The following is a 22,572-nucleotide window of genomic DNA, read 5'->3' as shown; positions in this document are numbered from 1 at the left end:
AGCAGACTGCCCTGAGGAGATGTGGGAAACCTTAGTACAAAGATGATGGCAGAAAACACCAGGTTGTGGACCGCCGAGGATAGAGCTAGCCTAAACAGAAAAGAGCAATCACGGAGGTTCGAGGAGAACAGTATACAGGGGAGAAATACCGGAGAGGAAGGAGATTCAAAAACCCTGAGCGGCAATAACCAGTTGATACAATGCCACCTTTAAAAACCATATTTCAGGCACTCGCTAAGCCTTGGGACTTCAGCTTCCCCAACTGGGAAAACACTGCAAATACAGATTTTTCCCAAAACTGAAGTCAGGCGGATCTAAGTCCAAAATTAAGAGACGCCCGCAGCCGAGGTGTGCGAGGCCACGCATGCGCGCTGGCGCGGGGCGTGTTCGGGGGCGGGGCCTGTTTCCTTTCTCTTAGGGTTTCAGCGGTTGCCAGCCCCGCCCGCCTCACCTGCGCGTCACGTAGCCCCCGCGCGCCCGGGGGCACCTGAGGGCGGATCCCGCGCGCCTTGGGTCTTCGAGGTGGACGTGGCCGCATCCGTGGGCAGGTTGAGCAGCGGCGGCGGCAGGTGGGAGATCACGGCTGGGATCAGCTCGGGGAGCCTCCCTACTTGGGGTGCCTCCCTACTCGAGGTGTCTGAACCCTGTGGTTCTCGCAGTCTGGTTGCAAGCGCGCGACGGGGGTCAGCCAGGACCTGGACGGGAGCGGGGCGCGGCGGTGCGGCCAGGGCCGGGGGCCGGGGGCCGAAGGCCGGGCGGGGCCTGCGGGCGTTGCGTGGATGCCGCAGCTGGGCCCGGTGGGTGCCGCCGCCCAGAAAGGCCCGGCTCCCCGTCAGCTGTCCGCCCGCCCGCCTGGGTGGCTCAGTTCGCTGAGGCCCGGCCGGCTCTAAGAGTGGGGTACACCTTTGGTCCCTGCGTGTGGGGGGAGTAGGTCGCGGGGCTTTATTTGGGGAGATTTGGGGCACATTTCCTTTGCTTTGGATTAGATAGGGATGCGTGTGTCGACACCGGCAAGTTGACCGGCCCAGGGATTGAGCCTTCAGAGTGACGGCTGAATGGATGCCCACACCCCGAGGCAGGGGTGGTAGGCTTGAGAGTGCTTTTCAAAACAGACTGTACATTTAAGTGATTATGTCTCTGTTCTTCCAACTGTTTGGTCTAGAACTGCAAAGGGAGCTGAGTGCCACAAGGGTGTGGAAGCCAAAGTTTGTTTGCAAGATTACCTAGTGTACTTGCACAGTTGGGATTTGGGAGTTCTTCAGAAAGACCTCATGATCTTGCTTGTTTTCCGTGCGGTAATATAGGTGACAATCCACCAGGACCTTTCGTGGGTTGTTTTTGTTTTTTGCGTGTTATTTAGACGTTATTGAAATTTATGTTTGGAAAAAAGAGGCTGAAGTTTTGGGATACAATAAATATTGGAAAAGATATGCTCCGTCTATTTGTAAAGAGTTCTGCAAGTAACACTGGAACAAGGGATTATGAATTACAATCTAAGAGTATACCTATTCCTTCAGGGCCGATTATTGTTTCATTTTGCATTATTTTTCCACTGCTGGATTTTTTAAGTATTGGTAGCTTTAAGTTTTCTGATAATTTTATATTGTGTTCATATATGAAATTTAGAGGTAGAACTCAAGTGGATTTGGAAAAAAATAATCAAATATTTATTTGAGCATGTTAGGTGTCTGACACTGTTTTATGTACTATGGATACAGAAATGAGCAAGATGGACAGGATCTCCACTCCTTTGGAATTTACATTTTAGTGGTGGGGAGACAAATACATCAGATGGTGGTAATTGCTACACTGAGGATTAAAACAGGGTGATATATTAGGCTGGAGGGTGGCTGCTTTAGACTAGGAAACCCTTTCTGAGGGGAGACACTGAAGTTGAGATCTGAATGAGAAATAGGATCCCAAAAGCAAAGGGAAGAGAATTTCAGCCTGGGAAAACAGCTTTGTGAAGATCTAAGACGGAATCCATTTGACCAGGCAGGCTGGAAGGAAATGAGGGAAAGGGGAAGGGGCGGGACTTCAGATCTGAGAAGTAGGCAGGCAAGAGCCAGATCATACATACAGCATTTTGTAAGCTGTGATGAGGGGTTTGGATTTTAATCTAAATTTGTAAATTTGTTCTCAAGTGCAGTCTGGCTATGTTCATTTTTTTTGCCACTCTTTCTCTTTGGTTTCCTTCTCTTGGTTTCCTTGGATTTATTAAACTGGTTCTTCACCTCGAATCTTTTATACCATTTTGTTCTTTATCAAACAAGGTGGCCGACCATGACATGGGAGCTTTCAGCACTGCCGCTGAAATTTTGAATGAAACCATTTCTTAGTTTTTATGAGTGAACGGGACAGTTAATGCATCTCAAAGGCAGAGCTGTAGAGCCTTGGCTCCGTTCTGTGGAAGGAGCAGCCGAGACAGTTTGTTAAGAGTGGAAAATCTTTTTGAGTTGAGATTAGCAGATCTGGAATGAGGCATTTTTGAGAAGTAATTAGTTGAGGGAAAGGCTTCAGAGGTGAAATAAATACCCAATGTTTTGGGTGTTCAGTGTCAAATCAGTTTGAAGTTATTTGACAAGGTTCTTTTCAGGAGTTAATGGAACTTTATTGGTGTGTCAGTTGTGACTGTGATCATCATCAAACTTTATAGTCTTATCAATGTTTTCTCTCCAAATTATTCTTATCTCAGGTATAATAATTTGTCCTTTAAAAGTATGAATGTAGGAGCTTTGACTGAGCAAATCCTTAAATTGATTTTGACTCTTTATATGGATTTGAGTTACATTTACTTGATTCTAAGGATGAAGTAACCTTTATTTAAAAATTGCAGGACATTTTACTTCAAATAAAGAACATGGTGAAACTAATTCACACGTTAGCCGATCACGGTGATGATGTCAACTGCTGTGCGTTCTCCTCTTCCCTCTTGGCTACTTGCTCTTTGGACAAAACAATTCGCCTGTACTCCCTAAGTGACTTTACCGAGCTGCCCCACTCGCCATTGAAGTTTCACACCTATGCTGTCCACTGCTGCTGTTTCTCCCCTTCAGGACATGTTTTGGCTTCCTGTTCAACAGATGGTACCACTGTCCTATGGAACACTCAGACTGGAGAGACTTTGGCCGTGATGGAACAGCCCACTGGTAGCCCCGTGAGGGTGTGCCGGTTTTCCCCAGACTCCACTTGTTTGGTATCAGGGGCAGCTGATGGAACGGTTGTTTTATGGAATGCCCAGACATACAACTTATATAGGTATGAATACTTAAACCCTTTCCGTTTCTAACCCTATTAACAAGTCTGCCAAAAAAATAAATAAAAATAGAAAGCAGAATACTTTGATGACTTTAAGGAGCAGATAATTTTCAGATATCACAAGAAAAGACATTTTGACCTGTCTTCTGAAGGTCATAAAAACATGTTTAATATGGTTTTTGTAGTAGATTTTCTTGGCCCTGAGAGTTTTAAATTTCCAGTCCTTCTCTTATAAAATAAGGGTTAATCTTGTTAGACTTTTATGGTTTTCTACTTTAAGAGCTAGATGAAGAAAATAGTCTTTTGAATAAGATTCAGTAATTTTAGGCTTTATTTTTGTCACTCATGACTCAAGCGTTCGCAGTAATAGAGTAATGGTAGGTAAGTCTCACCTGAGAAACACAGCTGTTTCCTGACTAGGATTCTTGCTGGGCAAATGATCAACCCCAGAAGAAAGAACCTTGTGATAAATGTGGTGTTGTGTTATCATTTTTTTAAAAAACCACCTGAAAAAACTCCTTTTAGATGAAAATACATCAATTAATTTATACTGGCAATGTTCTGTTGCAACTTGCCAACATGAAAGCTATGTACTTTTATGTATGTTATGGTGAAATATATATCACATTAAAGTTTACCATTTTAACCATTTTTAAGTGTACAGTTCAGTGACCTTAAGTACATTAAACACCACAAACTTTTAAATGTTACCAAGTAAAATAGCCCAATATACTTTCTCCTGCCCCTGAATCATTCAGAGCACATGCCAGCTGGTAAACAACTGTTGCTTATTAGATTTAGGTCTGTGTGTTGAAGAAGGTGATGTGTTTTAAGTGGCGTTAATGAACCGTTTAAAGAGCTCAGAAGGAATGGAATCTCAAGTTTTTTTTTATGTGAATGAAATATAGCTGTCAACTAGGAAATTTTCTTTTTCACTTATCAGGTGATGAATTCTGCCTCTCTACCATTACTTCCCTAATGTGTGCTGTAAAAAGATAACACTGCAGTAGATTTAAGCCCTGCATGGGACCATGCACTAATTATTAGGCTTTTACCAGTTTATTTTTCCTAATTGAGAAAATTAAAATTAATATTGTCAGCACATTGCTTCCTTATCTTCCCAAGATAATTTTAACTTGTTCACAGCATTTTCTTTTCATAAAGAATTTATATTTATATTTTATTTATATTTTATATTTGAAGATGATGCTTCTGGGTGATTTTAATACAAAAGTTGAAAGCACTTTTGACCCCAGTAACATGCTTTCCAATAAAAATAGGTTTTTAAAAAATGTGTGACTATAGTTGATATTTTGGTTGTCAGAGCTTTTTTTGTTAAGTTTTGTAGATTTTAATGTGTTCATACAGACTTGCCATACGGAAAAACATGAAGATACATGGACTTTGGTTTGGATCTGTATAGCTTAGGCTTGAATATATTACTTAAGATAATGTTTAAACCCCTTTTTTGGAAAAGCATATCTCAGTTTATAGCATATGATATTTTTATAGACATCTGATGTTGCCCGTTCTAGTTCTCTGATAGCCATTTTTCCTGTTTTTACTCTAGCAAGCTGCTGTTAGAAATGGTAATATAAAGTAAAAGATCCTCTGAAATGAAATGAAGCCCCTTCCCTGCCCTTGTTTTGCTTTTATTTCAGATGCGGTAGCGTTAAGGACGGCTCCTTGGTGGCCTGTGCATTTTCTCCAACTGGAAACCTCTTTGTCACTGGCTCTTCATGTGGAGATTTAACAGTGTGGGATGATAAAATGAGGTGTCTACATAGTGAAAAAGCACATGATCTTGGAATTACCTGCTGTGATTTTTCTTCACAGCCAGTTTCTGGTTAGTTATTTTAATCTCTTAAGCTCTAGTAATTCCTATTTGTAATTTGTGTATGACTTTTAATTCTTTTATTCATTTTCATTTCATCTTTAATAAATGAGAAGCCCTTTAAATTCATTCCTTTTAAGGAATCATTCTTGTCCTTTATCTTGACCAAAATGAAATCATGAAGAAATATAAGGGAAAATTATGTTCTTTAATATGTGTTGGGGATGACTCAACTTTGTATAGTAGATCTGGATTCCTTGAATATGGTAACTTAGAGCACCTAACCCTATTGGTTCTGCTGTGGATTTTAGAATACAGTATATTGATCTTCAAAGAGAAATGTGAAATTAAAAAAATTGGAAACAGAAGCTAAAATTTCAGTTTACTGATTTAATCTTCCAGAAGCTAAATTTGTAAACTAAGATGTTTGACAACACAGTCAGAAATACAAACTCCTGAGTATAGACAGACTCTTGGTTTTAAATAGATAGCAGTGAATTGGGAAGCTCTCTTCTATTTCATTCTCTGTAAGGGTGGAAGTTCTGCTTTCGCTGCCTCAAGTCCTGTTACACCACCGTGCTTGTCCTATTAGCAATATAACGTGAGCTACATTGTAGATACAAGACTTTTTAGTCGTAGGTAAAATTATTTTATTCATATATAAAATATTTCAATAATTGATAGTAACACTTAAGATATTTTATTATTTTTTTGGTACTAGGTTTCTGAAATCTGGTGTGTATATTATGTCACGTTTAAATTTGTTCTAGCCACATTTCAAGTGTCCAGTAGCCACAGGTGGCTAGTGACTACCTTATTGGACAGCTCAGGTCCAGAAGGTGGGCAGGATGGTTTTGGCACTCCCCTATTTCAAACCCACCAGTGGCTGATTAAAATAAGATTAAGGTAAGGTATAAAATAGCAAATCCAAAACACAAAGCCTGTTAAGTACCAGACGCATTCTGTTTGCCTCCTCTCAACACACACTTGGCCTCAGACATTCTCTTGCAACACTGGCCTCCTTTTGTTCCTTGAATGTTTCTAAGATTTTTCCAAGGGTTTTACATGTGGACCCTTCACCTGGTTCACTGTTAGTTATCCTTTAGATTTCAGGTAAAAAAATCACTTCAGATGAGCCTCCCCTGCTCTTAGGCACATAATTGTATCTTAGTATGTATCAGTGCCAAAACTTCCTTTGATGAAACTGCATCTATGATGTTAGGTGGAACTCATGTAAAATTGACTTGAGGATATCAATATTTACATTAGCCACAAATATTTAGGAACTTATCTAGTATATATATAATTATACACTGAAATTTTCTCAGCATTAAAAACTAGTGGATTTTTTGTGACACCAAATTTACTGATTACTTTCCCTGACTTGTATAATTTCTACCAAATAAAACAGACTGAATTAATGTTATTTTGGATTTATATAATTCCAGCCTTTGTCTTGATTAAATCAAACGGGGGGGAAAAAATCTCTCATTATTATTCCATGTGAATTATAGACTAAGCTTTTTTTTTTTTTTTTTTTTCTATACTTACAATTACAACTTTATTATAAAGGCTACATATAGGGTGAGATCTGGGAGGGTCCTGAATGCAGACCTTCCATGCCCTCTTCCTGTCGATTTACGCCATTAGACTAAGCTTTTAAGAAGTGGGTATGTCCTTTTAAAAAAAAAATGTTAAGTTGGGAATAATTAAACATTTAACACTCATAACTTTTCTCCCCAGTTTTTCCCATCAGTGCTAGCCTTATGGACTCTAAAATTGGGTTGGAGGATGCCCCAGGCTTAGTGAGTCAGTTTCGGCCCATAGAGCCTTGAGTTTATACTCTTAGTGGAAGGTAAATAAAAAGGTATTTTGTTGTAGTAACTTCAGTGGCCAGGGTTATAATCCTTTGATGCACCTTGTTTAAAATAAATTCTTTAATCAGCATTTCATTCTGTGGTTTACGTTTAGTTAATACTGCTTTTGAATATGGTTTAAATGGATAGATAGAATTAACAGATCTCAATATGTGAAGTTGAAAATGTTTTGGTTTAAATGTTTTATCAATTCTTGTGTATTTATTTTTAACAAATTTACATTTTTAGATGGAGAGCAAGGTCTTCATTTTTTCCGATTGGCATCATGTGGTCAGGACTGCCAGATCAAAATTTGGGTGATTTCTTTTACCCATATCTTAGGTATGTATGTATTCAACCAGTAGTTCTCTAAAATTATTTGCAATTCAGATGGAATTTCTGTTTTAATTAATCTTTTTACTTAAGGAACTCTGGATATCTAACTGATTAAAGAAGTATGTGTTAATAAATTTTAATCAGAGTAATTACATACATATACATGATTTAAAAATTGGATGCTCACAGCTAATCATGACCTCAACACACCCACATTCCTGCTGACCAGAGGTAACCACTTTGCACTTTATCTGTTTGCAACTCTTGGTGGTTTTCCATTTGTATAAATACTGTTTTACCACCATATTTTAGATTTTTTTCACTGTAGTGACTGTGTTTTGACAGTGCATGGGAGGTCTTTCCTCTGTATAATGCACTATTCCTTCAGGTGATCCTTCACTCAAGAAACTTACATTGTTCGGTTTTGGAAAACAGTATTCCTTTAAGTTATTTCTTTAATAATTTCTTCCCCATTTCCTCTCTTTTTAATAACTCTCATTAATTGAGTGTTGGAACTCCTGATTTCTTTCCATATGTCGCCCCACCACCACCACATTTCTCTCTTTATTTTTCTTCATACTTAATAGAAACATTCCTTAACTTTATCTTTTAACGTTTTGTATTTTTTATTCCATCATATTTTCAATTTCTGTAAGTTCATCTTTTTCACGGTTTCTTTTTTCCAGTGTCCTCCTTTTGTTTTATGAATGCAAGATCATCTCAAAACTCAGGATATCGGTTAGAGGCTTTTTGTTTTGTTGTTCCCTCTTATTTCCTGATTATCTTTGTTTGCTCTTGAGTCTTTTTTTACTCTGATCTTTCTCTTTCATATGGTTACCTGCTTCAGATGTCTGGTGATCCTTGTATTTATTCCACTGACATTTAAGAATTAGGCAATAACAAGATATTTAGAAGCTCTGTTCATATAGTGGTTTGTTGTTGCTGGCTTTCCTTTAGGATGAGGAAGTGGATTGTTGGCCCTTACTGGAGAGGTTTAGGGGCTTAGAGAATTGCCCTGGAGCTGCCAAGGAGCTCCCCAGAAAGCTGTTATTTTCCCTAGAAATGTTTTGCCTGTAGAGAAGCATCTGGCTTTTGTGCAACATGCTATGTGTGGGTGGGATGAGGGAGGGATTGGAGGTGGACCCCGAGTGTTTCATCAACAGACTTTTTTGCTCACTTCTTTGTCTTCAGGTTGATATCTGTGTTATTCTGATTTTCCTTTTCCCTAGCTGGTGATAGTCCTAAGTCTTTTGGGGTATTCTAGGGCAGATTAACTTTCTTCTTGGCCGTCGCCCCTCCCTTTGTGCCCTGGGCTGTTACTCCTCTATGCCACCTCGTCAGTTAATGTGCTTTCTGCCTTCCCCAAACTGGCTTCAGTTTCTGGATTGCTGATGCCTCTCTTTCCATTCTCTTCATTGATGTGCTTTTATATCTTTATTAATTCTTTTGCTGTCATTTTAATGGGAACTCTGAAATTATATGGTCAATTGGCCATCTTACTTCAAATGCCTAAAAATATTCTTACTTTGTTGTCACCTGATAAGCTTCAGTTAAATTACAAACTGCATTTTGTTCTTGACAATTATTGTCAAAGATGAACAAAGCTGGACACTAAAATACAAGAATAGATTTTACCCAGTAGTGTACTCTTGCAGTAGGGAGTAGAGTCCAATGTGAACTTTCCTCAGCTTCAGTTTATACAGAGGTGACTGGGCATTTTGAAGGCAGAATGAGGGAATAAGGAGGGAGGTCAGCGACAGGAAGGATGGGGGTCCTGTGAAACTCATCTGGGTTTGCTAATTGGCACTTAGGGAGATTAGGCTCCTACCCCCCCAACAGAGTGGGAGACAGGGGTCCTCTCTATCATCATGTGTTGGTGGAACGAACAGTAAATTCTATTGGCAGCCTTGAGTTTTCTCAGGCAGGTACCTGAAGGGGACTAGGGTTATCCTAGGCATGCAGCCTTGAGCTGTCAGAAACTATGTTAGTGTAAGTCTTTATAGGCCAAAGTCAGGGCCTTAGTGAGAAGAGGGCTCAAAAGAGCCTGGCTAGAGTTTGAGCAAAGAGAAAATCTTTGTCATTATACCAGTTTATAGAGAAGGGCCCATTATCAGGAAATAAATATTTCTCTTTGTGGAAATTCAGTTAATTTATTGCCTATTAGGTTATATTTAGTCACTCTTTTAATGTGTTCAATGACATACCAGCGAACGCTGGTCTGTCCTGTCTTTTACTCTTGCCAAAGTAAAATTCTTATGAGAATCCATGAATATAGTCATATATTGGATGTTCTAAATATGTCTTTAATAGTTGTTCAAAAGTAAAACGTGTCATGCATTGCCTGGAAAATGTGTTTTTACAGTGACTCTTTTGAAAAACATAACAGTTTATAAACCTGCACCATCAAAGCCTTTTTATAAAGTGTTTATCATCATTTGCACCTAATTTTTTTAATTGTTTATTTGTTAGTAGACTTATGGATCTTATACTTGAGAATATAGCCTATGGTGATACTGCAAGTCTTACTGGGCTTCATGTGGTTTACAACTTGTTAACATTTTTGCTGTGTTTGATTGATTGTGCCAGTTCCTGATCTGTATGTTCCATGGTGCATTCAGTGACCACATCTCCTCTCCCAGATAAAAAATACATGTTTTTTTTTTTCTGTTTTGAATAGAAATAAAATGTATATTTAGTAATAATAATATGTTCTTTTCTATTTGTTAAAACTTTTACCTGCTCTAATGACCTTTTTGTTTAATTAAATGCTGTTGTCTTAAGAGCCATTAACGCTTCAAAAAAGTTTTTATTCTGAGAAAATTAATAGATTTCACTTCCTTATCTTCTCAGGTCAACTTCTTAATAGTCATTTTTATAGGTTGTCACTAAAATATATTGAGTTCCATCGATTTAGCTTTAAAATAGCTGTGATACTTCTTTTCAGTAATTACAGAAAGTATAAAAAGGATATTAGTGTTATACTTTGTAGGAGTATTAGAAGATATAATTGGAATTGTAAGATGTATAAATTACTATTTTTAATTTACGGAATGAGAAAATATTTTCTTTTTTTTTTTTTAAGATTTTATTTATTTATTTGACAGAGAGAGACACAGCAAGAGAGGGAACACAAGCAGGGGGAGTGGGAAAGGGAGAAGCAGGCTTCCCACGGAGCGGGGAGCCTGATGCGGGGCTCGGTCCTGGGACCCTGGGATCATGACCTGAGCCGAAGGCAGATGCTTAACGACTGAGCCACCCAGACACCCCTGAGAAAATATTTTCTTGATATCAGATTTTAAAAAGTGATCTTTTTGGGGCACCAATGTGTATATACACACACTACATATTTAATTTTATTTATAAGTGGGCTCCACACCCAGAGTGGGGCTCAAACTTTGCCCCTGACATAAAGAGTCACATGCTCCACTGATGGAGCCAGCAAGGCACCTAGTATGTATTCTGTATTTTTAAAAATTAGATGCCAAGATTGTCTTAATGGTTTAAAATTTTAGATTAGTTTAAAATGTTATATTTTTATGTCTTTTATAGAGTTTAAAATTTTAAATTTTAAAAGTACTTGATCATTATAATCCCCCCACCTTTGCTGAGTGCACCATTTTCTTTACCCATTACTGAACATTTGAAACCACTTAATCACACTGCATTCTGATACCTGAGTTGCATGAAGATTTTTCTCATTTTTGTATTCTTTAGGCACTTAAAGATAATTTATTAAAATAAATGAGTGAAATAGTTTTGACTTAAAAATATAAATTCTAAGTACAGTCAGCTTGCTAATTTTTCTTGCCTTGTTATTTGCAGGTTTTGAATTAAAATATAAAAGTACACTGAATGGGCACTGTGCTCCTGTTCTGGCTTGTGCTTTTTCTCATAATGGGCAGATGCTAGTCTCGGGGTAAGCTATTTAGTTTAATTTCCTTAAACCATTTTGATATGAAATAGAACAGATATACAGAAAAGTACATAAAACATAAGAGAACAGCTTGATAAATGGATATAAACCTGTGTAAGCACTACTCAGGCCAAGAAATGGAACATCACTGGTTCTGCTCCAAAGTCCTCCCTTTCCAGGTGCCCCGTTAGTGTGACAGCACCTCAGGTCATCTACAATATCACTTTTTTCTTTTAAACTGACTTAAAACAAATCCTATAATGTGTATTATTTTGTGTCTGGCTTCCCTTAGTCAACATGATGTTTGGGACATCCATTCATATTAATGCATACAACTGTGACTTGTGGGTTTTCATTGCTATGTAATATTCCATTGAATGCGTATACCAAACTTACCCATTTTAATGTCGAATATGTGGATTATTTTCAGTTTGGGAGCATTATAATAATAATTGAATCTATCTGTGTCTTCTAGTGTACATGTTCATGCATTTTTGTAGGAAAAATACACAGGAATAGAATTTATGAGCCATAGAATAATTGTATTTTCAACTTTGGCAGGTAACATCAAATTGTTTTCCAAGTAGCCAAACTCCTCTATAGCTATATTGTTTCACATCCTAGCCTTTCCTTGATACTTGGTATTTTTGGTCTTTTTAATTTTAGCCATTCTTACAGATGTGAAGTGTTAATCTTACTGCGTTTTTAATTTGTGTTTCCCTAAAACAGTGAGGTTAGAATCTTTTCAGAAGTTTATTGGCCACATGTGTTTCCTCTTTTATAAAGTGCCTGTTCATGTCTCTCGCTCATTTTTGTTCTGCATTATCTTTTTCTTTGATCTGTTGTTGAAATTACATATATTGTCTCTCTATTTCCATATATGAGCCACTTATTTGTTAAATGTGTTGCAAATATCTTTTCCCTTCTGTGGATTTTTCTTTTCACAGCTTAAATTTTAGTGTAGTCAGTTTATGTTCTGAGTTAGGATATTTTCCCATATTATCTTCTAAAACCTTCATTGTTTTTCCCCTATCAGATTTGATTTGTGCGTATCATGTACAGTATAGTAGGAGTTCAGTTTTCTTTCTTTCCATGTGGATATCCAGTTGTCCCAGTAATATCCACTGATATCCAGTTGTCCCAGTAATATCCACTGAAAAGATCATCTTTTCTCATGTTGTTCTGCTGCCTTGTCAGAAATCACTGACCATATATGTGTGGATCTGTTTCTTAGCCTGCTATTTCATTCTGTTGTTCTATTTATCCTTGCTCTAAAACCATTCTGTCTTTCCAAGGCTTTATATTTTAGCTATTCCTGGATTTTGGCATTCCATAAATTTTGGAGTTAGCTTGTGAGATTGCCTCCAGCTATCCCTTGTACACACACAGACTTGTTGGATTTGATTGGGCTTATATTGAGTCTGATAAATTTGGGGATAATTGACATCTTTATGATATTGAGTCTTTTAATCCATGAATGTGGCATATTTCTCCATTTATTTTTGTTTTGACTTCTCTCAATAATTGTCTTCTATGTAGAAGTTCTCCTTATCTTTTATTTCTGAGCACTTAGAAATTTCTAGATTTATTTCTAGGCACTTAATTTTTTTGTTGCTATTATAAAAGACATGGCTAATATAGGGATGTATATATGGAAAGACAGAATTAAGATCTTGTAAGGATCTTAATTTTTCCATTTTTTATGTACAAAATCATATCACATGTTGATGGTTTTTGTTTCTTCCATTCTAATCAGTATACCTCTGACATCATCTATGCCTTATTGAACTAGCTAACAGTACCAGGATAATGGAAATAATGTAATAGCCAACCTCTGATTCCTCTTTGTAAAGGAGACCTTTCATTATTAAGGTGATTACTGTAGGTTTTGGGAGATAAACTTTATTAGCTCTTCTGTTCCTTCTAGTTTGTAAGAGGTTTTGTTTTGTTTTTATCATGAAAAAGTGTTATGATGCTCTTGAAATAATCATATGATTTTTCTCTTTTATTCTGTTAGGGTGGTAAATTATATTGATTTCTCAAATGTTAAACCAACCTTGCTTTGTTGTAATAAACACAGTTTAGTCAGGACTTACTGTTTCTGTGCATTGCTCTAGAGAAACCTGTTTCTAACTGTTGCTTCTTTGGATGTAACTTGTATTTTTTTCACTGGGTACTCACAGAACTTTCTGTTTGTGGGTTTTTTTTTTATACCTACTTTGTATCGAGATTTGGATTTCTTTTTACTTAGTTTGCTTTGGAATTCACTGAGTTTGTTAAATACATAAAATGATAATTCATCAGTTAAGGGGAAAATCTTATCTCTTCAAATATGGCCTTTATCCTTTCTCACCTCTAAATCTGGGACTCCAATTAAATGCAAAATATACTTTCTTACTATAAACTTTATATCTTTTCTCTTCTCTTCTGTATTTTTCATTCTCCTGTTTCTTGTGTTTTATTCTGAGTAGTTTCCCCTTTGCTGATGCTCTCCTTAGCTTTATCTGATATGTTATATTAAACTGGTCCATTGGTGAATCCTTAATTTGTGTTATTTTATTTTTTGGTCCGGTAATTTGTATTTGGCTATTTTTTCAGGTCCACTATGTCACTTTTTATGATTGCTAGTTCTCTGTTGAAAATTTTAACGTTGGCTTTTATTTTCAAAACTTTGTTCTGTAAAGCAATTGGTTTGGTACACAGTAGCATGATTCAGTTACTTTATATTGTATTTGTATACTTTGGTATATTTTCTCTTTGCTGCCATTGGATTTTCTCACCCTTGCCTATCTGATATCACAGGCCATAACATTGAAATCCACGATCATGGCTCTTCATGGTTCATCATCAAAAAGCATATATAGTAATTCTCTTTTCACCTAGAATTGAAGTCAGTGAAAGTTTAAACAAAACTGGATTTCCTTCTGTTGTTTTGGGGGATATATTGTGCATTTCACTCTTAAGAGGTTACTTGACAAAATGATGATATGAAATTCAGCAAGTATTTATGACTCTCTTATGGGCCCAAGTCTCTGCCAGTTGCATTATGGCATATAAAAAGAAGTATAAGACAGTGTGCCCTTGAAGATGTTTTAATTCTCTATCCTGATGTTACTGCAAGATCTGACATACCTTTGCCTTCTGAATCATGAAAGAAGTGTTAAGTGAAACTCAGTATAGTTTTTGTGTTATAAAACCTGTTATTAAAAAATGCTATTTCATAGCATAATTCCTTATTAGCTTGTATGTATGTCAATCTTAATATTTTATGTTAACTAAAATGTACCTTTTCAGTCATTGTGGATAAGTGGAATTTTACATTATTACATACTGTTTGGTATATGGTGTTGCTCTAGGTCCCATTCATATATTTTTTCTGAATATTCTTAATTCATTTGGGTAAATAGGCAAGTGAATGGGTTGGAAATGTAAGATGGTGAAATATAAACATTTAGCTTTTTAGGGAAATTGGGAGATATGTTTCAACCCTACTTCATTAGTAGATAAAGAACAAGTTAATTGGTCAATGATAGATTCCATTTGGGACTGAAAGTGGTAAGATGGAATGGATACATATGCTAAAGAGGGAGACAATGGGAAAAAGTGAGTAGGATAGAAGATATTTGAATACAAATGGCTACATAGGAAAAATGAATTGACAGCAGAATGGGATTATAGGTCAGGTGTGCTAAGGAAGTTGTATAAGGCATAGATATGGGGTGACCACGTAAATGGCATCATGGAATTTATGCAGATATGGGAGGATTGGGAAACAGAAAGGGGATTCCAAGAGGCAGGAAATTCTTGAGTGGATTAAAATGTATGATAACTATAAGGAGAAATAAGGGGAATTGAGGCTGGAAAAATAGATTGTAGAGATGATAGAGACCTAGGATGTTGTTATAACTTTGTATAGATTTAGGAAAATGATTGAAACTTTTAAAGCAATTCTAATATGCATTGCCTAGCTATAGGAGATGAGTGCTAAAGGTGAAGTACAGAAATTGAACCATGATTTAGGTAATGGTTCTCATATGTTTTGGTCTTAGGATTCTTTGACTTTCTTAAAAGTTATTGAGGACCTCAAGGAGCTTTGGCTTTTATGAGTTATATATATCTATCTGCTGAAAATAAAACTGAGAAAATTCTAAAATATTTTTAATTCATTAAAAACACTCAATGCATGTTAACATAACATTTTTTTCTTAGGGAAAATAAAAAAGTAGAAGAGTGGATTGTTTTATTTTTTTAAAATTTCTTCAATATCTGGGCTAGCAAAAAATACGTGGGTTCTCATATCTGCTTCACACATTCTATTAGCTCTCAGAGCTATGATGGCATCACACATGATGGAGCAAAACGTGTAGGAACTTCTTCCCTCCATCTTTCTCTGCATCTTTCCTCTAATTTTCCTCCAGCCCCTTGGCAGAATTTGTCTTTTGTACCACCCTACTAATCTTGATCAACCAGATAAAATGAACATTATATATGTATATTAGCTTCTATTCAGGCAGGCAAGATCAGTCTTCATAATTCAAATAGGACTGCCTCTTTCTATTCTCAGTTCTAGTAGTTAGGATTCCTTGGAAATCAGTTTTAAAATGCCCATCCTTGTTAGAGGTTTTTTTTTATGTTAATCACCATACATTACATCATTAGTTTTTGATGTAGTGTTCCATGATTCATTGTTTGCGTATAACACCCAGTGCTCCATTCAGTACGTGCCCTCTTTAATACCCATCACCAGGCTAACCCATCCTGCCACCCCCTCCCCTCTAGAACCCTCAGTTTGTTTCTCAGAGTCCATAGTCTCTCATGGTTCGTCTCCCCCTCCGATTTCCCCCCTTCATTTTTCCCTTCCTGCTAGCCTCTTCTTTTTTTTTTTTTTTAACATATAATGTATTATTTGTTTCAGAGGTACAGGTCTGTGATTCATCAGTCTTACACAATTCACAGCACTCACCATAGCACATACCCTCCCCAATGTCTATCACCCAGCCACCCCATCCCTCCCACCCCCCACCACTTCAGCAACCCTCAGTTTGTTTCCTGAGATTCAGAATTCCTCATTTTTAAGAGTTCAATAAATAGCATCTTCTTTTCCTCTTCTTGAGTCAAAAACCAATGAGAGAGAAATGTAAGACAGACTGGGTAATATGACTGTAGATCTGCAGCTGACTTGCTCACCTGTTCTTGGGCAGCATGGACCACTGCAGACTTCTCCTGCAGGGGTAGATCAGATACAAGAAAATCCAGAAGGGGCTGGGCCACATGACCTAACGTCTTTCCCCAAACTCTCTAGTCATTTGTCATTCTTTTTCTGCTAAGCAGGAGAGGGAGAAGAGGCCAGGAGCCTTATTCCAGAAAGGATGGGAAGTGTCCTCTCTCATCCCAATAAGAAGTTTGTTTATATTTTATCTATTTTATAAATGTGAAGGATAGAGTTTTATTGTCTTGAATTTGGAGTGACTTTACAAACAACCTTCTCTTGCTCAGTAATGACTAGCAGGAGAAGGCTTAAGATCACTTTTCCAAAACTCAAATCATCTTTTCCCCCCCTCTCTCTTTACAACATTGTTCATAATCCTATAGAACAGGTCAGTTCATTTAGTAGCCTAAAAGTACGTGATGCTGTTTATTACAGAGGGTTATTAGATATTGCATTGCTTGAAATTAGATGTCTTGTGAAAGCTTTAGTGAAATTTGAATAGCTGTGCCATCTGCTTTATACGTTTTTAGGCTAAAACTGTCAGGCTATGTACCCATTATGAATCCATTTTAATTTTAATACTTTCATGGGGGATGATGTTCTAGGAAGTGTAAAATCCAAAAAGTTGGGTTTTAGGATCACATAGAACTGAGTTTTCGTCCCAGCCCTGCCACTTCCTAGCTGTGTGACTTTGAGCAAGTTCACTAATTCCAGATCTTATCTCAGCTTCACTTCTCTGAATTATAGAATGGGGAAAATAATAACATGTTCTTCATAAGATTGTTACAAAGCTTAAATAAGAAAATGCAGGCAAAGCATTTATTACTTATTTTGGGGGCATAATAATTGTTCGGTACATGATTATAAAATATATATATTATTTTTTTTATGTAATCCTGAACATTGGACATTTTCTGATTTCTGCTTTCTCTGGGTTTCGGCCATTGACCTATCCTAAGGGGGCATTATAAAACAGCTGTTTGAAATTTACCATGTTCATTCAGAAAGAGTTGTTGAGGATTTTGTGTCATAGAATCCTCTCTATAAAGTCTTTGGGGGAAATAGTTCTTTCACGTCTCAGTCTGAGGAATTGATGTCTCTTTTCCAAACTTTGGGTTTGTATTTCTATCTTAAATTGTGTTAACATATTATGTTTTTTTTCTTGAATTGCTGTTGAAGAAGCTCAGAACCAAAGTTGCAGCCTTCCTGTAGCAGGGTGGACTGGATTTTATGTTGTATATTTTGGACACTAAATTTTTTTTAAAGATTTTATTTGAGAGAGTGGGCGAGTGCGAGCAGGGGGGCGGGGGGGGGAAGAGAGGGAAAGGTACAAGCAGACTCTGCACTGAGTGCGGAGCCCAACATGGGACTCGATCCCACCGTCCGTAACCTGAGCCAACATCAAGAGTCTGACATGCAACCGACTAAGCCACCCAGGAGCCCCTTGGACACTAAATCTTAACCTTCATTTCTCTTGCCCACTTCATCTTTGTATTCTCTTCCTCTCTGGTGTCCTCACATAATTTTTACCTTGTTTTTGCTACATCTTTGTAAGAGACTGCAAATACTTTCTGAATGAGAAGAAACATAGATCAATACATTTAAAATAAAAACGCTTGAGTGCAAAATAAATCTTTAAACCTTAGGAACACACTTGCCCTAAAGAAATGTTGGTAATTTCATTTGATTAGCTTTTTGGCCATTGTATAAAGCTAGTTTAGGTTAAAATGCTTTAGGTATTTCTGATATTGGGGTGGCTGTACAGTGTCACTGTAATGTCACGGATCCCCCATGAGTCTGTGCTTTTCCATATCAACCACATAACTGTATGTGTTGTTGCTCTCACCCAGTATCCATCTGGATATAATTGACATATTTGTCTTGTAGTCTTGAATGAGCAGAGTTGAGGTTTTAGAGTGCCACAAAACTGAAGGAATGGAGTATCAAAAGGCTTGAATACTAATGCCTCCTTTATACAGTGACAGGGCAGATTGTGGTGGAATGTTCATACTGAAAAGTTGGGGTAAGATTTACATAAAGCAGGCAGGAAATGTGTAACCAGGAGCACTAAACAGTGGGACTTCTTGTGTGGTGTTGGTTCAGGTTCAATTTAGGGAATATTTTGAAGTGTTATATTGTTTGAGTGGTTTCAAAGTATTTTATTTTGTGTCTGTTTACAATGGCTCTATTATTCTTCTAGTCTTTGAAACTCAAATCTCAAATATTAAAAACTATTATTTTTCCCTAATCCTAATTTCCTTCCCCCAAATCTAATCAGTTATCAAATCCTATAGTATCTTTCTTTGAATCCCATGACCAAATTAGAGACTACAAGAGGTGAGTTGACAATCTTTTTTATCTCTCAAAGTTTGCAGGTCTCTTTATAATTTCCATTCTTCTTGCTTGGATTCATTAGACTCTTAAGAGTTCTTCATGTTTGGCCTTTTGTTTCTCAGATTCATTTTCATACCTCAATAACAAGTGAACCTATTCCATTGCCATCGTGGCTGGCTATCTATTGCCTACAAGATTGTCTAAATTTCTTGGGTGCTTTGTTTTTTTGTTCTAGTCTGTTTTTGGCCTTATTGCTTCCTATTCCCATAGTGGACTGTTGCTTGTTGCCCTAATTTCTGTCTTCTCAGTATACAATGCTCATAAAGATTACTAATGATGATCCAGCTCTTCAAGTGATATATTATTAGGATGAGTTAGGGTTTGGTTTTTTTTTAAGATTTATTTATTTATTAGAGAGTGAGAGAGAGCAGGGAGAGGGGCAGAGGGAGAGAGTCTTTCAAGTAGACTCCACCCTGAGCACAGAGCCCAATGTGGGCCTCTATCCCATGAGATTATGACCTGAGCCAAAACCAAGAGTCAGATGCTCAACTGACTGAGACACCCAGGCACCCCAGTTAGTTTTAATTGCACCAGTTGTGATCTCAGAAGATGGAATTTGCTTTTTTCTTTTTTAGGATGCTCAGAAGTAGTAGTTTTCCCTAAGAATTTTATATATTTTAGTAATCATACCTTGTACCTTGAGGAATTTAGGACTAAATAAGAGTATCCATAAATTATATTTAGCATATATATACACAATCAAATAATGTTAGCTGCTAATATTATTTCTCAGTTTTTTTTGGCTGGAATTTTAACATTTAATGCTATAACTGTTTGACATCCAGAATGCATTCATATGCTTCCCATTTTCTTGTATTTTATTTTACATTTGAACATTTAAAGTGTAATTCCTTTTTTCTACTTATAACAAAGAGTCTACAGTAAAAAATCCATCACCTACACTGGATAACCTACTAAACAAGGAATTTTAAGCCCTCCAGGAGCTAGGACTCCTATGGTTGGACTCTTATTAGCCAACTTTTAATAAATACAAATATTATTAAAGTTGTACAGACAGTAGTAACACTTGTATTGTGTTTTCTCACCTTGCAACATATATCATGGTGGCATAAAGACTATTTTTAAAGAGGAAAAATATTATGGAGAAACATTTATCTGTTCTTGTTAATTATGTATTTTATTATAGGATTGCATTTTTCTTTGTTTGATGATCTTTTTCACCACTAGAATACTCCCAGATGGCCTTTTTTTTTTTTTAACTTTTATACCATTAAAAGAAACTGTGTAGAGTTCATATCAAGTTTAGAATGATAATTTTCAAAAATGAGTCACAAGGTGTGCGCATGTGCGTGCGTGTTTGTGTGTATGTAGAGAGAGATTAGTAATTACGGCATGGCCATATCACTGATAAAGAACAATGCTGTCCGAAACAAAAACCAAGGAACAAGTACTGTTGACCCTTGAACAACATAGGTTTGAACTGCATAGGCTTTCTTATATGCAGGGATTTTTTTTTATATAGTACAGTATTTTCTCTTAAGATTTGAAGATTTTCTTGAACTTTAAGTAAGTAGGCAGTATAGAATACATATAACATATAAAACATGTGTTAATCAACCACTCGTTATTGGTAAGGCTTCCAGTCAACAGGAGGCTTAGTAGTAGTCAAGTTTTTGGGGAGTCAAAAGTTATACATGAATTTTCAACAGCATGGGGAAGGGGATCAATGCCCCTAATCCGTGCATTGTTCAAGGGTCAACTGTTAATAGTTTTCCCTTTTAGTGGCTTTTCCCTTTGAGTTATTAACTTGATACGGGATTGTGTCTTATTTATACATCAGAAATGCTTATTTTCTGTATGGCTAGTTGGTATAAATAGCATATGCCATTGTTTACTAAAGTTTATAATTTTCTGATAAATTTCATATACAGCATGTAGTTTTTTGAATAAAAGTTCATACCCAGAAACAAAAAGAGACTGCATTCTAAATGTTTGCATATCACGGGTGCCTGGGTGGTTCAGTAGGTTAAGCATCGGCCTTCAGCTCAGGTCATGATCTCAGGGCCCTGGGATCCAGCCCCTCATCGCATCAGGCTCCCTACTCAGTGGGGAGTCTGCTTCAGCCTCTGCCCCTTCCCCCCGCTTGTGCACATGCACTCTCTCTTTCTCAAATAAAATCTCTTAAAAATAAATGTTTGCATATCAATATCTCAGCCTTTTAAAAAAAATTTAAATTATTTAAAAATCCTAATTAATAAATGCTGTACTTTGTTTTTATAGAACTTCTTACCCATAATTTCCTTTTTCTTTTAAAGATCAGTGGATAAGTCTGTCATAGTATATGATACTGTAAGTATTTCAAAATCTTTTGTGTGGGATCTGTGTAAATTATGTTTATTAGGCTACTGAACTAAAAATTTTGTTAGGCAAGATGAACAAAATGTATACTTTTTTCAAGTGCCTAAGAATATACATTTTCAGAAATGCTAAGATAGTTGTGCAGATTAAGGTACAGGTTCTGGGACAAGTCCTTAAATATTTCAATAATGATTTTAAGAGGGACAGATGTTTAAGATGAATAGATGTTTAATCTGATCAAAGAAAATACAGATTTAAGGAGCACCTAGATCCCAAAAAAAAAAAAAAAAAATCACTTCAAATTGATTATTCTTAAATTTTTATACCAGGTTTCCATAACAGCAAGGGATGAATGTTTACCCCAGGGTTTTGGAAGAGTGTAGCTGAAAGTGGCCTACTACCGCTGGAGTTCTGGCTAGGTTTAGAGTATAAGGAAGAGTAGGATTTAATGAACTTGGGAAAATGCAAGTTTTTGATAGACCCATATGAATAAAGACCAGAGTTGCACAAGTACGAAGAAAAATGAATGTTTTACATATAATAAAGATGTGGTTGATGAAAATATTCTTTAAGAGAGAATGGAGAATGTTGAATGGAGCCTCATAATGATGAGTTCAGGCTGCAGCTTTGCCAGCAAATGAGACAGAGATGTAAATCATCAAAAGTGTAGTGGGTCAAGCAAGGAATCTAAGGTAGTCCTCCACGTGAAAGTTCAAATCACTGAGCACTCTGGCAGGAGATGGGCAAAAATACTCACTGGGTGAAGTAGATCCTAAATGTTTCTCAAGAAATTTTCATGAGATTTTACATTTACAAGAATAGCTATAACATTAAATTTTCTCCATTAAATAATTATGAGTCTCAGTTAAATACAACCTGAAACTAATATAATACTGTATGTTAATTATACTTCATTTTTAAAAATTAATAAAATAAATATATCTAGATGCTAGATGGCCGGCTAGGTGTATTCAGAATCTAAGTGACTAATTTCTACTCACTGGTCCTGCAATGGATACAAGTCAGATGTCATAGCAAAATTACAGATTTCATGTAACAGATGTTTAGGTTACCATGAGTAAATGCAAATAAGTCAGCAAAAGCCAAGAGTGTTTTATACTAAAAACTTCTAGGAAGATGGTCAGCAGACAACAGTGCTAATTATTGAGAAAGAGTGAAATAAGTACTTGATAATATTATTAGTCATAGATGCTATTCTCTTTTTATTGGGTGAAGTGTCAACTTACATTCGTGACTAATAATATTAAAACACAGCATAGAAACATTTATGTCAGATAATCCCTTATCAGTAACTTTACTCCTGCCTGTGTAAATATAAAGCTGTTTTTATTGTTTTTCAGAATACTGAGAATATACTTCACACGTTGACTCAGCACACCAGGTCTGAACTTAACCTCATTTTATATTAATATAATTAAAAAATTAGTCTGAG

At 36.6% G+C, this 22,572-nt stretch overlaps 1 protein-coding gene across 4 annotated transcripts in view; it reads left to right on the top strand.

Annotated features, from left to right (window-relative positions):
* The first annotated feature begins 498 nt into the window (after window positions 1-498).
* WDSUB1 (WD repeat, sterile alpha motif and U-box domain containing 1) overlaps window positions 499-22,572 on the top strand; it is a 54,626-nt gene continuing 32,552 nt past the window's right edge. Inside the window, exons 1-7 of one of the 4 annotated variants that reach the window (XM_021703104.2) lie at window positions 499-569; window positions 2,837-3,258; window positions 4,920-5,104; window positions 7,198-7,290; window positions 11,107-11,200; window positions 21,077-21,110; window positions 22,481-22,521. In XM_021703104.2, coding sequence (XP_021558779.1) covers window positions 2,861-3,258; window positions 4,920-5,104; window positions 7,198-7,290; window positions 11,107-11,200; window positions 21,077-21,110; window positions 22,481-22,521 — 845 coding nt within the window. In that variant the 5' untranslated portion in view covers window positions 499-569; window positions 2,837-2,860. Of the gene's footprint in view, window positions 570-873; window positions 928-2,836; window positions 3,259-4,919; window positions 5,105-7,197; window positions 7,291-11,106; window positions 11,201-21,076; window positions 21,111-22,480; window positions 22,522-22,572 lie in introns of those variants that run through there. The other 3 variants (XM_021703105.2, XM_044913305.1, XM_044913306.1) reach the window with 3 other exon arrangements.

The sequence above is a fragment of the Neomonachus schauinslandi genome, chromosome 3 (assembly GCF_002201575.2).
Source record: "Neomonachus schauinslandi chromosome 3, ASM220157v2, whole genome shotgun sequence".
Classification (NCBI taxonomy): Eukaryota; Metazoa; Chordata; class Mammalia; order Carnivora; family Phocidae; genus Neomonachus; species Neomonachus schauinslandi.
Note: the sequence above shows the minus strand (reverse complement) of the source record. Positions and strands in the feature narration are given on the sequence as shown.